At 44.8% G+C, this 19,965-nt stretch overlaps 1 protein-coding gene across 2 annotated transcripts in view; it reads left to right on the top strand.

Annotated features, from left to right (window-relative positions):
* Positions 1-2,046: 2,046 nt before the first annotated feature.
* CZH18orf25 (chromosome Z C18orf25 homolog) overlaps positions 2,047-19,965 on the top strand; it is a 49,285-nt gene continuing 31,366 nt past the window's right edge. For both annotated transcript variants that reach the window (XM_030467123.1, XM_030467124.1), the window contains exons 1-2: positions 2,047-2,183; positions 19,090-19,906. In XM_030467123.1, the coding sequence (XP_030322983.1) occupies positions 19,183-19,906 (724 nt within the window). In that variant the 5' untranslated portion in view covers positions 2,047-2,183; positions 19,090-19,182. The remainder of the gene's footprint in view (positions 2,184-19,089; positions 19,907-19,965) is intronic.

Here is a 19,965-nt window from a genome sequence, read left to right as displayed (position 1 = left end):
CTGGGACAGGGGGAGAATTTGAGATCCCCGGGGCTGTTGGGGATGGGGGGGAGGGGAGGGTATTTGAGACCCCCGGGGTTGTCCGGGATTGGGGGGGGGGGTGAGAGGGGTGAGACCCCCGGGGCTGTCCAGGTTGGGGGGGGCTTTGGGACCCCGGGGGCTTTTCGGGATAGGGGAGGGGTTTGAGACCCCCGGGGCTGTTTGGGATGGGGGGAATTTGAGACCCCTGGGGCTGTCCGGGATGAGGCGGGGGGTTTGAGACCCCCAGGGTTGTTCGGGATGGGTGTGGGTGTGGGTTCAGACCCCCAGGTCTGTCCGGGATTGGGGGGGTTGAGACCCTCGGAGCTTTTCGGGATGGGGGGGCGGGGGGGGTTGAGACCCCCCAGGGCTCTCTGGGATAAGGGGGGGGAATTGAGACCCCCGGGGCTTTTTGGGGTGGGGGAGGAATTTGAGACTCCCCGGGCTGTTGGGGATTGGGTGTGGTTGAGACCCTCGGAGCTTTTCGGGATGGGGGGATTTGAGACCCTCGGGGCTGTCTGGGATGGGGGGGCGTTGGGACCCTCGGGGCTGTTGTAGGTGGGGGGAAGGAGAGGGTGTTTGAGACCCCCGGGGCTTTTCGGGATGGGAGAGGGGTTTGAGACCCCCTGAGGTGTTTGGGACAGGGGGAGAATTTGAGACCCCCGGGGCTGTTGTGGATGGGGGGGCGTTGGGACCCTCGGGGCTGTTGGGGATGGGGGGGAGGGGAGGGTGTTTGAGACCCCCAGGGTTGTCCAGTATTGGGGGGGGGGGGTGAGAGGGGTGAGACCCCCAGGGCTGTCCAGGTTATGGGGGGCTTTGAGACCCCCGGGGCTTTTCGGGATGGGGGAGGGGTTTGAGACCCCCTGGGCTGTTTGGGATGGGGGAAATTTGAGACCCCTGGGGCTGTCCGGGATGAGGCGAGGAGTTTGAGACCCCCAGGGTTGTTCGGGATGGGTGTGGGGGGGGTTTGAGACCCCCGGGGCTGTTTGGGATGGGGGGAATTTGAGAGCCCCGGGGCTGTCCGGGACGGGTGGAGAGGGGTTGAGCCCCCCAAGTCTGTTCGGGATGGGCGGGGGCAGTTGGGACCCCTGGGGCTGTCCGGGATGGGGGGATGCGTTGGGACCCCCCGGGCTATTGGGTTTGGAGGGGAGGGGAGAGTGTTTGGGACCCCCGGGGCTGTTGTGGATGGGGGGGTTTGAGACCCTCGGAGCTTTTCGGGATGGGGATGGGGATGGGGAGGTTGAGACCCCCAGGGCTGTCCGGAATGAGGGGGGGAGAATTGAGACCCACGGGACTTTTTGGGATGGGGGTGGGATTTGAGACCCCCGGGGATTTCAGGATGGGGGGGAGCCTGAGACCCCCAGGGTTGTCCGGGATGAGGGGGGGGAATTGAGACCCACGGGACTTTTTGGGATGGGGGTGGGGTTTGAGACCCCCGGGGCTGTTGTGGATGGGAGGGGGGATGGGTTTGAGACCCTCAGAGCTTTTCGGGATGGGGGGGGTTTGAGACCCCCGGGGCTGTTGTGGATGGGAGGGGGGATGGGTTTGAGACCCTCGTAGCTTTTCGGGATGGGGGGGTTTGAGACCCCCGGGGATTTTCAGGATGGGAAGGGGGGAGGGGTTTGAGACCCTCGGAGCTTTTCGGGATCGGGGGGTTTGAGACCCCCGGGGATTTTCAGGATGGGAAGGGGGGAGGGGTTTGAGACCCTCGGAGCTTTTCGGGATCGGGGGGTTTGAGACCCCCGGGGCTGTTGTGGATGGGGGGAAGGAGAGGGTGTTTGAGACCCCCGGGGGTGTCTGGGACAGGGGGAGAATTTGAGATCCCCGGGGCTGTTGTGGATGGGAGGGGGGGGAGAATGGGTTTGAGACCCCCGCGCTCCCTCCGCTCCTCCCCCCACCCCCGAGAAGGCGGTCACCGCTGTGCGCCGCGGGGTGGCGTTGTCTCTGGCGGCCTGCCGCTCTGCCCTTGGCGCTTCGCTGCTCCGGCGTAGGCCGGAAGTGACGCGCCGCCCGCGGCCTCCGGTGACATTTTCTCTGGCGTCGGGGGCGCGGAGCTGCAGAGCGGGGCGGGCGGTGGCGGGGGTAACGCAGGAGGGATCACGCGCTTCCCGCCTGACCCATGCCTCAGCGTCTTTCCCCCGCTACGAGGGTTCTGCGTTCAACAGGTGAGTGTGGCCGGGGCTACCGGCGGGGTCGCGCTGGCTGTCCGCAGGTTCGGGGCCGTCGCTTGGGAAGCGGTGCCGGTTGTCTGAGGGAGGGAGGGAGGGAGGGAGGGACGGGCCGCGGTAAAGGACCCGTAATTCCCCATCTCCAGGGTAGCGGGTACGGCCCCGGGACACCTCGGGGGCATCGTCCCACTGGGATCCCGGAGGGGACGGCCCTGGCCCTGCCGGTAACCCCCGTGCTGGCTTGAGGGGTTTCGTAGCGTTTTAGAGTGGTTTGGGTTGGAATGGACCTTAAAGCTCATCCATTCCCAACCCCTTTCCATGGTCAGGGACACCTCCCACCAACCCAGGTTGCTCCAAGCCCCATCCAACCTGACCTGAGACACTGCCAGGGATGGGGAATTTTTGAGGAAAAAGCGTGTGTTTTGCAGGGCTTTGGTGATCGCCTCGGTGAGGAGTGACCTCCTCCTCCTCCTGGCCTCGAAATGCGGGAGTTTCAGCCCATCCCCTGTGTTTTTGTGTCGGGGAGTGAAACCCTTGCCACAGCTCCTTGGGAACAGCTTTTTGGTGTTTTTGCCTTTTTTTCCAGGATTTCTGCGATGTGTTGTGGGGCTCTTATCAGGCATTGGGAGAACAGCCTTTTGCAAAACAAGGCGTGTAATTGCTGTGGTTTTAGGCATTTCTAGTTTCTCGTTGGTTTTTTTTTTTTTTTTCTTTCTTTCTCTTGTTTATCTTGGGTGATGTGGGAATATATGTTTTATGTGGAAAAAAAGTTCAAGTTGGTTGTTGCTTATCTAGCCCGAATTCCCCCTTGAGCTCCTGACTTCTAATGGGTTGCAGATGTGGCCCTACAGTGACACATAGGAGAATATAAACTTTAGCTGTGCTGTTTGTTCTTTTCAGAAAGGGAAAGGCAACCTGAACAGACTTTAAGTATTTCCCCAGCTCCAGTATGGAAACTTTCTTTTCATTGAGGGTATTTGACATCCTTCCAAGAAGGACACTTTTTGAGAGACTTTGGGCTTGGGTTTTTTCATGTTTTACACTCTGTAGCTGGTGGGTAGGGAGAGCTTCCCTCTCTCTTAACTAGTGTCTAATTGTATTTATGTCTTAGTTGGTCAATAGTTGAACAAGGCTAATTGTATGAAAGTTTGTAGGTACCCTTGTGAAGTGATAACTGTGAGAACTTAACTAAATATGGCCTTGGTTGTAACTAGTTACATACATTAAACTCGTGCAAAGTACCCCAGAGGCTGAAAACACATCTGCTTAAAGATGCTGTGGACAGTCAGTCCTGTTTGGTGTTTTGTTCTGGTTTTTTTTTCACACTGGTAATTCTAGTTTTTTTACAAATGAATGAGTAGTAAGACTTTGAAGCCTTGAGCATCTCTTTGAAAATGTAAAATGTATCTTAATCCATCCTTAGTAAATGTTTCTTGGTTTTAATTCTTCCTCGGTGCTCATCAAGCATATGACAAAATACTTCCACCTGCAGGCAAGTGTTTACCTATTTCCCATGTCCCAGCTGGTATTTTGGGTGCAAACAATAGTCCCTCTCTCCTTGGAGCATCAAGCAAACATTAGATTTGAGGTGTTTTTCTTAAATTATCTTATATTGCTCAAGTTTATCAAACTTGATAAAACTTGGCCTTGTGGTGGAAAATGGGTATGGTGCTGTTTTGAGGCCTTGATCTTGTTCTTCTGTCCCAGTTAAGAACTCTTATTTCTGTTTCCGTGATACAAGAGCTGAAGGTCAGGCAGTCAGAACAGTGAACCTTCCTCTCTCTTGCCCTGGAGGTGAGACACATCACCTCTGGGGAGGGAGTAGGTTTTTAAAAATAATAATAATAATAAAAAAAATCTAAGGAGAAGAGTAAGTGGCTTGTCATGAGTTGGCTAAACCCAACACATCCCCCACCCTACACCTATGGAATACAAAAGCAATGGAGAACTCTTTAGGTATCATTTTCTGAGAATTTCTTGCAAAGCTCCAAAGGGGGTGGTGATGTGGCTGCTGAAAGCTGCTAAAATACTTCTTCCTGCTAAAATACTTCTTCCTGTGGCTTGGGTGTACCCATGGTTCTAGGGGATTAGGAGGAGGGACAGTGGGGGTGATGTGAGGTGGTAGGTGAGGTTAGCCAGCTGGTATTTTATGCTTAGCTATGAGGACAGCAGTTCTGAGTCATTTTTTTTATAAACACTTGAATTTTTAATTATAATGTGTCAGCCTGTTTCTGTTTGCTCTTCAGCCTAATTGCTCTTTAGCATCGTGAAGAGGGGGCAATGAGGAATTCCTGAGAAATCAGGAAGAGGAAAGGGCTGTGGCTTTACACATTCAAGCCCGTGGTGTGTATGGCACTGCAGCCCCTGCAGGAAGCCAGTGCATGAAATTCAAGTGCACAAACAATCTGGGAAAAGAGTGGATTCATTAAACTGGGTACAGGGGTTGGAGGGGAGAAGGGGAGGAACCTGCAGCTGAGCAGGGTTGATGTGGTGTGGTCACAGCATCCAGACCAAGCTCTAACTAATAAAGGAGGGGCAGGTGGGATGTGTGTGTGTGTTTGACAGATGGGCAGGTGATGCTGGCAGCTGACAGTGTGGAGCAGGTAGGGATTAATGAGATATGTGAGATGAGCAAAGAGCAAATACAGAGAATCATCAGAGGCTTTGAACACGTTAGGGAGAGAAGTCAGTGCAACCTGGTGGGAGCAGCAAGAAAGAATTGCTGTGGTTGTCCTGACACTCGTTCCCTTACTGCATATTTACTGTTAAAATTTGGGCTTTGTTTTGCCTCGGTTTTGTTCACTTTCTTTGCTTTCTCTTGTGTATTACCATGTCAGCTCCCTGCTCCACCAAGGATGGATGTGCCACCTCTGATGCACCTGTGTATCAACATCTCACCTGTTAATGAGAGGGGAGTCTTTATGTACCACCCTGTGAAAGCAGTTGCAGGCCAAGCATTCACACCTGCCTGCTAACCCTCTGACCAAAATGTGATCTGTTCAAGCTTTGTAAACTTTCCAACCAGTTTATTGTTGCAAACAGCTTGGATTTAATTTCCTGTAACATTTCAAAGTTAGTATGTTGATAGTACTTTTTGACAGAATTGGGTCGATGGTCAATCTCAGCTTCTGTGTTTTTATCTGCAGTTGACTAAATGGCTTACAAAACTGTAAACATTGACAGAAACTGAGCAGCAGATTTAATAACACATTTACTAGATCAGATTGAAAGATTTCATTACTGTAGTTGCAAGCTTATAACTCTCACCACAGAACAAAGCAGTCTGGAAAAGAAATACCAACACTTGTCCAGACTTGAATGTCTTTTGGTACCAATGGGGAGCAAACAACAAAGCAGCAGTTGGAGAATGGGGTAGGCATGGTGCTGGGAAGGAGCTCTGGTGTAATGTTGTGTGGTGTGATGCACATTGCTGCACAGCTGGAGATCCCAGATAACCTCAGAGTTACACGGGAAGGAAGCCACTTCTGTCTTGGTTTTGTAGTGATTGAATTGGAGTTAATCAGGGAACCAGTGCTCATTCCTTCAGCTTGAGCACCATCACTCTGCAGGAGTTGAACTGTTTTGACACTGTGTCCTGGTTTTGCTGGGACTGAATTATAAAATCATTTTTCTCTTCAAAGAAACTAATGTTGAAATGCTGCAGAGACCAGTTCTCTGACAACAAAAGAAATAAGATGCATTAGATTTTTGATTTTTGGGTTTGTTTTTTTTTTTTTTTTTATACCCAGGTCTGATCTGCAGGTCTCTATGGTGGTCAAGGGTAGTTTTGAACCATGAAGGTGCAGTGAACTAGAAGGGGTGAAGCCCAGGGCAGCTGACCCAAGCTGGTCAACCCAAGTATTCCACACCATAAACATTTCCTTCATGATGTATCAGAAAGTTTGGGGAGATTGTTTTTTTTTTCTTCTGCCCTGTCTACCTTCCTGAGAGGGTCCTGTCTATCTCTCTAACTATCCCATGCCTGAACCCCCCTCCTCCATGTCCTGTGACCACCGTGTCCTTGATGGAGCTGTCATACTGCAGTGTTGGGCATTCAGCCTGCACTGCTAGAAGTGCTCAAGTTGTGACTGCAGTCTGGAGCTTAGCATAACTTTGTATCCTAGTTATTATTTGGGCTAATATTAGTTCATTATTACTATTCTATTAAATCTGCTTTCCCTGCAGCCCGCAAGTCTCCTTTCCTTTTCCTGATTCCTCCTCTCAGGTGACAGAACAACTGTCTAAACCATGACATGCTGGAATATGTGGCAGCAAATAATTTTGCAGGGACCTTAGTAAGATTTTTGTGGTAATTTGTGTTGTCTTTCTGTCACATCTTTGTTCCAGGTTTTTAATGCCTAAGGCGGTTCTGAGTCTGCAGCTCTGCCTAGCCTGTAGTTTCTACAAAAGTGCAAGACTGAGCAGAAAGAAAACTGAATGAAATAGACTGTAAATTAAAATGTGCATCTAGTGTAAATACTGTCCTCCGAGTTGCCTTATCACAGCAGAGTACATCTCTGAGCTAGGCTGGAGGGACTGATTCCTTGTCACTCCCTTGGTGTTAACTGCTAAGAGTTAGAATTTGAATTTGTGGTTGCTCATTCATTAGTGTTCCTGCTTCACACCTCTGGTCAGTGTCAGAAGAGCCTGTGCAGTGCAGCAGTTTCTCCACGGGTCTGGAGGACTTCCTGCAGTTCAGTTCTGCAGGGGTAGATCACACACTGATGACTGAAAATGAGATGTGGCTCAGCCACTGAGGTGTTGCCTTTACACTGTTGCAGATGCACTATTGAATGCATGGGGAGGTCAGGTAACATGCCTGTAGTTGTGTGATGAGTCAGGTGTAGATTGAGAGTGATCCAAGCTAATATCCCGTTTTATTTAAGAAGGTATTTAGGGTTTTAAATGAATTTTAGCATGTAATCTGTCTCTTGAATACTCAGAAATTGGTGTAAGTAGCAGAACAGCACACAGGCTTCAGCCATATCATGCCTTGTGGTATTTCTTTTCCAAGAAGGCAGCCTAAAAACTGGACTCAATCTGACAGCTTTTTAATCATGAGTGGAACAGGTGGTGACTCTTTAAATTAAACATGAGTATTTAAGATTCTTTCAAGCTGGCATTTTTGTTTCAGTGTACTTGGATCCCGATTCAACATTATAGTGAGACTTATGCAGTGTCCTGCACAATGCTCTTCTGCTTTGATGCTTAAGCATTTCCTGGAAATGATCAGATAAGAGCCAGACCATGATTGGATAAGTAGTTTTCTTGCTACTTTTCTTCTGTAATGTCTGGTTTCCTGGTGCTTGGTCATTAGCCTTTCAAAGCTTATTTTGGAGAAGGCAGATTTCATCCAATCACCCAAAATGGGTCGGGACCAAATGACTCACAGTAGCAGAGCTGGGGATACCTAAGATCCAGACTTTTTTTTATAATGCCAGTTGCTGGTGTGATGATGCAGTTATTACCATTTCAGTAATCTGTTTTTCTTAAGGAACACTTTGTTTCCATGATGCCAGTTTGAGGTTGGTGCTGCATGCTCCAATAGTGTTGTCCAACTTTCTGAAGTAAAAATAACCAGCAAAGCATGGTGGGCAGGTAAGATTAAGGCTCTCATGTGCTGCAGCTTTCTCATCAGCTGGTGATCTCCTGCCTCCTCAGCTCACTCCCAGTTATTGCTCTCTGGGAACATCAGCTCTTGCTAGAGGGGCAGTTCTGAGTATTGTGGAAAAAGAAATTTTGGGAAAAAGGTTAGTAAAGAGTAGGTCAGGAAGCTGTCTACTGATACTATGTGTGTGTGTGCTTGAAAATTCAGTGCAAGATTAGAGGCTGTGTCATAACTAAGTTGGGTGAAATACTGGTAACCTGAGGCCTCATCATGTTTAACAAGATAGTTTTTGGAAATGAAGTTGTTTTGGTGGATGAGAATGTGAGTAGCAGTGCCCATCAGCTGTATTACTAATAAAAACTATTTGTCAATAGCTATGATTCCTTCCTTCAGACCTGGTGATGCCTTTTGGTCAGCACTATGCAGAACCAGTGATTGAGCAAGAAACACTTTTTTTTTTTTTTTTTTTTTTTTTTTAATCTTTAAAGGTGAAATCTTATTTTCCATGGTCCCAGTTACATTAATAAGTTATCTCAAAGGCAATTAATGAGCTTTTGCTCACAGTAATAAAGAAAATCCAGAAATGATTGAGCACCATGAGGCTACAGATCTCACCTCAGTCTAAAATTGGCTTAATGAGAGACACTTGAATTTTCTTTTTGGTTTTAGAAGACCAAGGTGTTTTTTCTTCTTTTTAACACCTCTGTATGTAACTGTTGGCCTGAACTCATGAAGCTACAATAAGACTGTGCTGGATGAATAGAATGAGGCCAAATTAGTACTTCAGACTTGATGGTCCTTTTTTCTTTCTTTGCAGGGGAAGCTGTATTTAATGTTATTTAATGTCCCCTGTTGCTAGCCATAAGGGTTTTTTCTTAAGAAAGCTTTACTGGCTCTGCACCTTTTTCCTAAATTGAGAACATTAATGCAACAAACCATGTTGAGGTAAATGGTGCTTTTATTTAAGAATAAGTAGGGTTTTTTGTTTTGATTTTTTTTTTTTTTCTTCTTTGTTGTTCTTTGTTCTCCTGCCAGTACTGGCATAGGACTGATGAAAAATAGGTTTTAATTTTCTTTTGCTTTTTATAGACAGTAATTTCGTATCCTCTTACATGCTGTTACTCAATTTCCATAGTCAAATACATGCCAAGTGTCCTGTGTATTGTAGGAAATAGATGCCTGTTTCCTGGTCTGTCTGTTATCCTCTCAAAGTAGAGGTCAGATTTTTTTCACCTCTACCAACTGGAAGTAAATACTGTAGGAAATACCTGATAGTAAAATGCCTGTTAGAGGCATTATTCACAGCTCACGTTTCACTGGCTTTTGACCCAGTCAGTTCTGTTTTCTTGGAATACCTGAGGTAGCTTTTGTTCACGTGTAGAACCATTCATACTTTTTCTTCATTTGTCAAAAGCTCATTCTCAATTAGCCTTCTCCTGCACTGTGTCCCTTTTTTTGTTCTCATTCTGCAGCAGACTGTGCCACACTCCCTATAATTCTGATGCTCCCCACGTACCTTTGTGGCTGCAGCAGCAAACGAGGTTTCAACTTTTTTGTTACATCACTTTCTTAGGGAAGCTCAGCTAAGGAGGAAAGAGTTAGGATTTATAAAGACTCAGAGTTTAGCTGTCTTGAGTTAACTGTGTTCTTGAGCATGGTTCAGTGGCACTGGTAAGATTTCTTGGTGAGATGGTAGTGGGTTGTTTCCAGTGAAGCCAAATGTGCTGCTTATGGAGTCCTTGCTAGGTCATGACAGAGCAGTATAGTGACTGCTTCCTTCTTTACCAACACTTTTGACACTTAAATCCTTGATTGTCCATAGCAGCCCACAGCAGATGGTGTCATACTAAAATTTTTGTAATTTGAATGCAGTGTGACTTTGCCTTTTGTGTAATGATACCATTTACTTATTCCAGTAATATAACTACTGCAAATAAATATTGCAATTTTATACTACTAGATTTTTTTTTTACTACTGTTTTAATAATTAAATCGGCACATGAAAAATCTTAGTAGCTAGTGGATGAGAAAATTACTAGAGACTAGGGTTTGGCTTAAAATTCCATTATAGCCTTTTTGTACAATGTGGGCATGTCATAAATCCCAAAGTGGTTTGGTTGGAAGGGACCTTCAAGATCACCCAATTCCACCCCCCCTGCCATTGTCAGGGACACCTCCCACCAGCCCAGGTTGCTCCAAGCCCCATCCAACCTGACCTGAGACACTGCCAGGGATGGGGCAGCCACAGCTTCTCTGGAAAACCTGGCACAGTGGCTCAGCACCCTCACATCCAAGAATTTCTTCCTAATGTTTCATCTCAATCTCCCCTCTTCCAGTTTAAAAACTATTCCCCCTTGTCCTAGTGCTACCTGCCCTTGTAAAAAGTCACTTGGTGTTTCCTCTTCAGTTTACCACACCATAAAATGAGCAAGTTAACTGCTCTGTGTCAGGAGAAAACTGGCTTAAGGCAAAGACACAGCGCTGGTATTGAATTAAAATACTTCAGGTTTTAAAATACCTGAGGGTTGGTTTTGTTTGTTTCCTGTGTACCAGCGTGTGACAAACATGTGTTGAAAGGACTGATCATAAAAAGCTTGTAAACTGTAGAGTCACTTAATATTGCTTAACCCCTCTTTATTAAATGTCTCTCATAAATCCTAATCACTTCTAGCTTAGTGTAAGAGATGCAGGGATGCTGATGATTTGTGCATTAGCTACAGAAGTATCAGCAAGGCAGCCTGGGTGGTTGTAGTGTGGGTGTTATGTGGGCAGCACTATTAATGGAAAGGAACTTTACACAGAACTTGGCAAAGCAGATCTCTCTGCTGAGGCTTTCTGTCCTGATGTCAAGGGTTGTGCCGTTTTGGAGTGGTATTTTGCAAGATCAATTGTATCTCCCAATGCTTTCCTTTGCTCCAGGCTCTTCCCTGCTGTGTTGTGTCAGATGCTCACCTTTTGCTCTTCCTCTGGGCCCTGCCTGAGGTTGATGAGATGCACAGCTCTCCTCTAGTCATCTGAGTTACCAAAGGACACGATGGGTGCAGACTGGCCCAGCAGGTAGACAGTTCTGAGGAATGGAACTGCAGCCTGTCTGCTGCAACACTCTGTTCTGTCTCAGGATTTCCAAATAAAAGCAGCAGCAAGGTACATTTGAGGCTGTCCGTGCTGGACTGGCTTTGATTTTTGCAGGAGGCAGCACAAACCCTTCTTGAATCAAAGCTGCAATGCCAGGATGACTTTACTACTTTCAAGTTTCTTTGCAGTTGTCCTGATCTGACAGTTGGAGCTGCTGGTGAATAACACAAGGTTTGATTAATTTCAGGGTATTTTGCAGAACTGTCAGAGTTGAAAGAGGCCTTTAAAAATCATCCTAAGTCCAACTCCCCCACTAAAGCAGGATCACCCAGAGCACATTACTCAGGATTGTATCCAGGCAGATGGTATCTCCAGTGAAGGGGACTCCACAACCTCCCTGGGCAGCCTGTGCCAATTTAACAGGAATCAAAGCTGTGCTCTGGAAGTCAGGGTTAATTTCTTTCTATGATGCTCAAGCAAATTAAGATGTGGCTCTTCTCTGAGCATTATTGTATTAAATGTATTAGAAAAATAGACCAACATTTCTTGAGGTCTGTTAATGTAGCATGATGTTAACCAGCAGAGAAAACACAGAATGCATTCCTCTTGAATAAGAGGAATTGATAGGTGAAGTGGGGAAGTTTGTGAAACAAAATCTTGGAAAAAAGTGGAAAATCTACATGATTGTGCTCAGTATAGTGATGTTCTGCAAGGTACTATATGGCAGAAAGAAAAAGGGACGAAGCATGACTCTCATTGCTTTGATTTCTGTTACCAGTGTTGTTCAAAGAAAAAAGAAAAATCTAAGAGCAAGTCGCTTACATTTTTAGGAGCAGATGGTAATAAAAATGTGTGCCCTCTATTTTTGAACTAGAGAGCATTGTAGACTCTAAGTCACTGTGCACCTGGGAAAAATGGTTTCACTATGAGAGAGAAATGAGATTTTTAGAAATTTTAAGTGCAGACAGCCCTGTGTGCCTTTATCTCTGTGCTAATTAATTTACTTTTGAGGACTATACTATATTTTTAAAATTTTTTCTTTGTGGGATTCTGGTGCAGCTGATGAACCTTTCTGGAAGCTTGTGTGCACTTAGGAACTAACTCCTACCTGGTAGTTACCATTCATTTGAAAGAGGCAGAATATATGCATTAAACATTACAGTGCAAAACCAGGAACTTAAATGTGAAGTCCTGTTTGTTATTTGTGATGAAAAATGCTGCTTTTGAAGGTTACAGAGGATGCTTTTCAAACCTCTATTTTAACACAGGTTTTTTGTTGGATAATTTGCATATGCAGCCTATTGATCACTCAGTAGGAACAGCTTATTTTTTACCTTTGTTTCTGTATGCAAAAGCAGCTAAAACAAAGCATTAGTTTAATCCTTTCATGTGTTGTTTTGGTTTTGCACCCCAATTCTATTACCAGGGTCCTATTCTTTAGGGTTGCTACCAGGCCTGATTTATGAATCATTTGATAAAGAGCCAGCTCCACTCCCAGGATTGTGCCTTAGGTAGAATTGTATACCAGTGAGTCAGCTTTAGGGCAACGTTTTCAAAGGAACACTATATAAATTACACAGTATCCATGTGGGGGTGGCTTTACTGTTATGAAAGCTCTCTTGAGCATCGTGCACACAGATCCACACAGAACTGAGTCAACTGTCTTGAGTTAAATTGAGTGCTGGTCACACTTCTGTTGTTTTAAAAGCATGGGTATGTGTGACATTTGCAAGAAAACAAAAAAAGAATGTATGGTATCCTGGGGAGGAGATGAGCAAGTCCAAGAGGCAGCAGTTGGGAAGTGCAGGAAGTGTTGGTTCATCTACATTTGTGTGGGTGCAGATTAGGTGTTTCTGATAGAGGTCTAATTATTTGGATTGATTAGTTTTTAGCTACTTAGGCACTTGGTTGCTGTGCACTTCAGTGTGTGTTAATCGTGCTAGAATGTCACTGGTGGGTTTAAATTAATAGTGTTGGCTTTTAGTGGAAAGGAAGGTGATTGATTGGGGAAGAAAGAAGGAATGACCAACATGCTGATATACCTACAAAGGATTTTGGTGGTATTTTGGAAGTGGCCAGAGTCACATCTTCACGTAGTCACAGGTGTATGCCGCTCTAAGAAGAGAGTATAACCTTGGTCTTTGCCAAAAATTTTTCTTTAGTAGGAAGTGGACTTGTATATTACAGCCTGATCTTTAGTATCCAAGTTATGGAATCCCAGACTGGTTTGTGTTGAGAGTGACCTTAAAGCTCATCCATTCCCAACCCCTTTCCATGGTCAGGGACACCTCCCACCAGCCCAGGTTGCTCCAAGCCCCATCCGACCTGAGACACTGCCAGGGATGGGGCAGCCACAGCTTCTCTGGGAAACCTGGCACAGGGGCTCAGCACCCTCACAGCAAAGAACTTCTTCGTAATGTGTAACCTAAATCTACTCTCTGTTGTATAGAGCTGAGGGTAATAAGTTATGTATTTGTTATTACCTCTTTCACACCTCTGATTTATTCTATATATGCTTAATTATGTTGGGTAAAGGTAAGATAATGTAGTCCACTGAGTATTGAAATAGTTATTTATGTAAGTATGAGCCACTTTAATCTTTATGTGTATAAATATGAAAACATTCAGGTTTAGATGAAAATACTGACTTTCATGATGCTGGATCTGTAATGCATTAGATACTCTGGAAGGATCTCTGGTTAGCTTTGTGTTCTGAACAAGTAACTCCTATGCTGCAGTGCAGCTTTAGTTTGCATTAAAATAGTCACAAAAGGTTAAAAAACAAATTTTTTTCAGAAACGCAGATGCAGTTTCCTCTTTCTTTCTTTTTTTTTTTTAAATTAGAGCTTGCAAATGAATGGCTAGTGGTGTGAGGCAGTCGCTTGTTTGAACTGTTTTCTTCCAGTGCTAAAATGGAATGAAAAGACATTGTTCTGCTATATAATTTTTTTTATTTAAACAATTGGTAGAACTGGCATCGGAGGGGATAATGGTCTTAATGGAAAATAATTGGTCTGTTGGTCTCTGAATGAAAGGAAATGCGTTAGTAATGAGCTAGAGTGACTTCTAAGAGCAAGCTGCTGTGAAAAACTTAGTACTTTTGAAGTAAGAATCTGTTGTATCCACAGCTGCTGAGGAAAAGAACTGGTTTGCTTCATATAAGTATTTTGTGTTGTGAATCAGTTCAGTAACATCTAAAATATTAATGTATACTTAAGGTTAAGGCTGTCACAGTGTTCATTAAGTGTTTCAGGCCTTAAATCATTTGTTCCGATGAAACTAGTTTCCTTCTGACATTGCAGGATGTACATTTATTAAAAAAAACATTTGCTGGTAGCAGACCAAACAAAAATATTATGAAGGATTATAAGTGGCCAGTTATTGACTGATAAAGGGCATGTGTGCCATCTTTGACATAACTCTTTCTGCAGTAGTATATATTGTGTACTAGCATATATTCTTTTATAGTTATTTTTTTAGGAAACTACTAACAACTGCTTGAATTAAAAAGCAAAGAAAACCTAAATTAAATACTTCTTTATCTTTAAAAATCTCTCCTCAGAGAAAACAGTGGTGTGAAAGAAACACATGGTACCTTCTCCTATTTCTAGTCAGAACCTGTGAGTTCAAGCTGTGATGAGACCAAAGAGGTAGTGATTTTTAATCAAATGTTTGTTTTTCTGAGAACCTGCCCAAGAAAGGATGAGCCAGTTCTGGTGCAAAGGAGGGAATATGGCTGTGCAGTCAGAAGTGAGTGGTAAGAGATTAGGTGATAAGACCCATCTCTTCAGTGGCAGATTGGGGGCTCTGTCTCAGATAATCTGACTTTCAGAATCCTTCTGGATTTCTCCACTGTGCATTTTGCATGGTGTACAAATTATGTGCCTTTTTAAATGAGTCCACAATTTGAAGATCTTCCCAGTTAAAGATACAGTTAGATATTTAATGGCTTCTACTTACCGGTGTTTTGTATATGTGTCTGCAAAATAAAGTAATTTATAATGGAAAAATCTAGCACAGGAGTTTTAACAGAATTGCTTTATTAAATTATCAATGCAGTATCTGTGCCTTAGAAAAAGGAGAATGGCATTTCTGAGCAATGTCTAATTAAATACCCATCTGTCTGAAAGACTCACAGCTTATTTTTCAGGGCTATTTTGTTCTCACTTAATAAGTAAGAAACTCATCTTTCTCTATCATCACCCTGAGATTACTTTTTCTAACACTGCTAGAAAAAGTGAGTGTCAAGAGAGCAGTGGGGATTTTCAGTGTAGTCTTCTCTCTCTGATCTGTAAATTTCTGAAGTAGAATTAAATCAGTGTTTTTTGTCTCTGTTTGAGACGTGGCTTTACATGGCATAGGTCTTTTCCCCTGAACTGTCTGTATTCTTCCCTGCAGTGAAGTCTGAGTCATGCTAGATTTTTTCCTTCACGATAAATATGTAGTCCTTTTTTAATATATGTACTAATATTAGAATTGTTGGCTTTTTAAGTGCCAGTTCAAGTGACCCAGAGAGTACAAACCTTATCTTACCTTATCAAACCTTATCTATACCTTAGAGTGTCTGGTCTTGACACACACGTCCATGTTTACCCCCTCAACTTCTGTGAAGTTACCAGTCCCTGTGCTGCCGTGTTACTGAAAATATACTTCCCTGTTCCCTGTGTCAGGGGTCAAACCAGTGTGGTTTGAGTCAAGTAAGGTCCTTCTCAATAATAAAAAAATCTTGAGTCATTGATTTAGTCTTATTAGCAAGGTGACAGTGTGTGGATGGAACAGATGTTTTTTCTGGCAGATAGACCAGAGAGATGGAAAGGCAAGAGCAGGTATTTTTATAGTCCCTTTGGGAGCTGTGAGGTAAATGATGTTCCCAAGGAGAACATTTGTAAAAAAAAAAAAAAAGTCTCCAGTTCACTCTGGCTGCCCGGTGGCTTTGTGTCAAGCTCCATCCTGAGTGCTCTCCAGGCTAAGAGGTTGAATAGTGCAGGAGCTGTTCTGCAGTAATTAGACATTTGTTTTGGCCAGGATAATGCTAGTCCTGTATGTTTTTGAGCTATCAGACTTTTCCTTGCTTGAGCAGAGAGTGCACTTCAGCACTCTCAGAGAAGGTGTTGATCTTTTCAGAGTGCATGTCCTCAGTAACAAAGTGCATGTCCTGGGAGCTGCATGAGCCAGAGCAATACACAGCCCACTGTGTATAACTCCTGGTCTGTCACTTAATCACCAAAGCTGTGTTTTACCCAACTGTACAGCAGGAAAATTATCTGAGAATGTAAATTTTCAGATCAAATATGTAGAAATACTGATCCGTTTTCACAGGATTGGGGTGTGTTTAAGTCTCAGAGCATAATTATTCCTTGATTCTGTGCTTTACCCTTGGAAATGGGATGTAAGAAACAATTCAATAAATTCTTATTTTAAGTTACGTTCAAGAGAGTTTCACTCAGTGCAAGTATTAGCAAACGTTTTTCTTAGAGTTGTCATCCCCACCTTTCTTTTGTCCCAGATTAACTAAGCTTTCTTAACTGGTGTTTTTCTCCCATAATATTTTCACAATTAACTTGCATCCAGCATTTCATTCATTAACCTGAAGAAAGCATGAACTCTTATTTTAATACTCTTTTGAGATGAAGTTACACAGTGGCTTGGGGCAGACAGGACAACACGGAGCTTTTCACAGAACCTGTTAGAAGTAGGGATGGAGCTGCAGATGGAGGAGGGAAGGAGCATACAATCGGTGAAGAAGGATTGTCAGGGAGCACAAAAATATCTCTCAACCATCAGTGCTTTCTGAGGCTGCTCAGGTACTAATTGTCCTTGTCTGCAGAAATGCATTTAAAAAAAACCAAAACAGTAGTTTGAGTCTTAACACTGCTTCTTCTCATCTACTCTTTCTTGAAGTGCCATAGATGTGTCATTTTCTATACTTCTAAGTGCATAAACCATTTGTTCCATACCATCCATCTGTAAGTGAATTTGATTATTGATAGATATTTATGTAGAATGCAAATTGGAAATTTAGGTGGGTGGTAGAGTATAAAAGTCAAGATAATATGGTGAATACGATCTCTTAAATTCCCTGTAGGTGCTGCAGTTACTTTTGGGAGATGAGAGTCATCAGTTCAGATAAATAGCTTGTTATTTTGTTTCTGCACCGAAGCAATGCCACTTATTAAATTAACTCAAAATGTAGGGTAGTGATGTGGGCGGATACTCTTTCTTGCTTGCAGCCCATACTATTTGTTGCTGTTCCTCTGACACATTTGAGAGAAACTAGGTCAGCTTCTAGGTTCTCATTCAACCAGAACTTAATAAGGGAGTCACTCAAAGAGGACCTGACTTGTGTATCAGATCCTCCTAAAAGGATTTTACATGACTAACCAGGGTTCTCTGCAGCAAACAAACCTATCATAGATCATAGAATTGGCTGGGTTGGAAGGGACCTCAGAGATCATCGAGTCCAACCCTTGAACCACCGTTGCGGTTGCTAGACCATGGCACTGAGTGCCACATCCAGGCTCTTTTTAAATATCTCCAGGGATGGAGAATCCACCACTTCAGTGGGCAGCCCATTCCAATGCTTGATCACTCTCTCCGTAAAGAAATTCTTTCTCACCTCCAACCTAAACCTCCCCTGGCACAACTTGAGACCCTTTGTGCCCTCTTGTCTTGCTGAGAGTTGCCTGGGAAAAGAGACCAACCCCCCCCTGTCTCCAGCCTCCTTTCAGGGAGTTGCAGAGAGTGATGAGGTCTCCCCTGAGCCTCCTCTTCTCCAGGCTGAACACCCCCAGCTCCCTCAGCCTCTCCTCATAGGGTCTGTGCTCGAGTCCCTTCACCAGCCTGGTTGCCCTCTTTTGGACCTGCTCCAGGACCTCGATATCCTTCCTAAACTGAGGGGCCCAGAACTGGACACAATACACGAGGTGTGGCCTCACCAGAGCTGAGCACAGGGGCAATGTTACACATAGCTAATGTTTCTAAAGACCTTGCCTCTAGATGTCATAGACAATTGTTCATCACAACTTAGTATCATTCCACGGTGTTTTTATTGTAAATACATCTTTGTCATGTCAGATCCACTGGCAGAGCAGTTCCAGTTCCACTGGAAAACCAAAGTGTTCATTTAAGTCTTGCTCTGTAGTTGCTTGGTTTCTGCTCAAAGCGACTGGATTTCTCCTTTGTCATGTTGGTACTCTAAAGTTTGCAGATTACTGTAAAAAGCAAATTACCATAGAAACCTTGTACTGTTATAAGGTTGAGGTCGTGTTCATCTGAAAGTAGATATAGATACAGAAACTGAACTGTATACTGGCCTGCCTAGGTAGATGACTACCAAGTCTGGGAATTTTAAGGCTGGCATTGTTCACAAGGAGTAAAATTCTCAATGAAAATGTGCTTAAAGCTCTAGGTAGAGAAATTTAGATTATGTTGCTTATATAAATTGATCTAAATTTTGTGAAGTAAGAATTTAGAAATATGTTTATTTTTCTGGTCTGTTTTGGTTATTCTAGGGAGGTGAATCACCTTTAGTGTGATTCCAGTATGGTTTTTACTGTGTATGTAAAAGGAAGAATCATAGAATCATAGAATTGGCTGGGTTGGAAGGGACCTCAGAGATCATCAAGTCCAACCCTTGGTCCACTCCCCCCGTGGTTCCCAGCCCATGGCACTGAGTGCCACATCCAGGCTCTTTGGAAAGATCTCCAGACCCGGAGAATCCACGACTTCCCTGGGCAGCCCATTCCAAGGTCTGATCACCCTCTCCAGAAAGAAATTCTTTCTCACCTCCAACCTAAACCTCCCCTGGCACAACTTGAGACCCTTTGTGCCCTCTTGTCTTGCTGAGAGTTGCCTGGGAAAAGAGCCCAACCCCCCCCCGGCTCCAACCTCCTTTCAGGGAGTTGGAGAGAGTGATGAGGTCTCCCCTGAGCCTCCTTTTTTCCAGGCTGAACACCCCCAGCTCCCTCAGCCTCTCCTCATAGGGTCTGTGCTCGAGTCCCTTCACCAGCCTGGTTGCCCTCCTTTGGACCTGCTCCAGGACCTCAATGGTTTGGTGTGCCAGGATGAATTCACTGGGAAAAAGTAAACGAAGAAAACCAGTGTGACACTGAACCCCACTGTCTGTAATAGAAATCAGTGAGTTGGTTAGGCCATGCTGTGGAGAGCAGGACTGGGGGATGTATTTGGGTAAATTATTCTTGCTCTTCTGTTCTTGTGCAGGCTGCTGTGTTGCTGAAGTCCGTATCTAGTTCACCCAGTCTCCCAGCCCGTGTGCTCCATGCTTTGAGACTAGGAGGACCTTGGTGTTTTGAAATGAAGATGGAGGCAGCGGGGAAGGCAGAGGAACTTGTTGATTCAGAACTTTCAACAAAGACTTCTGAAAAGCACGAGACAGCTCCCGTTGAAGACGGATCTGTAGGATTGGAGACACAGTCTCAGAAGGACAACGTACCCGCCGCAGCTGACTCTGCGGTGCTCTCCTCCATGCCTTGCTTGCTGATGGAACTGAGAAGAGACTCCTCTGAATCTCAGTTAGCATCAACAGAGAGTGACAAGCCAACGGGTGGTCGAGTTTATGAGAGTGACTCTTCCAATCATTGCATGCTTTCCCCTTCCTCCAGCGGGCATTTGGCTGACTCAGACACGTTGTCCTCAGCAGAAGAGAACGAGCCCTGTCCAGGTGAAGCTGCTGCGGAGGGAGACCCTTCCGGGGTGTCTGGGGCTGCAGTTGGGAGGAAATCCAGGCGATCCAGGTCCGAAAGTGAAACTTCAGGTATGGCTGCCAAGAAAAACCGACAGTCTAGTGACAAGCAGAGCGATCGGGTCACCAAGGTGAAAGGTCACCGAAGCCAAAAGCACAAAGAAAGAATCCGTCTCCTGAGGCAGAAACGGGAGGCAGCTGCTCGCAAGAAGTACAACCTGCTGCAGGACAGCAGTACCAGTGACAGTGACCTGACGTGTGACTCGAGCACAAGCTCCTCGGATGATGATGAAGAGGTTTCAGGGAGCAGCAAGACAATCACTGCAGAGATACCAGGTAGAGGATGTTTTTTAAACTGAACTGTAACGCACCTGACATCGTTTCTCAGCTGTCAT

Source organism: Calypte anna, chromosome Z (assembly GCF_003957555.1).
Source record: "Calypte anna isolate BGI_N300 chromosome Z, bCalAnn1_v1.p, whole genome shotgun sequence".
NCBI lineage: Eukaryota > Metazoa > Chordata > Aves > Apodiformes > Trochilidae > Calypte > Calypte anna.
The sequence above is the reverse complement of the archived record's forward strand: the minus strand, read 5'-3'. Positions and strand labels throughout refer to the sequence as shown.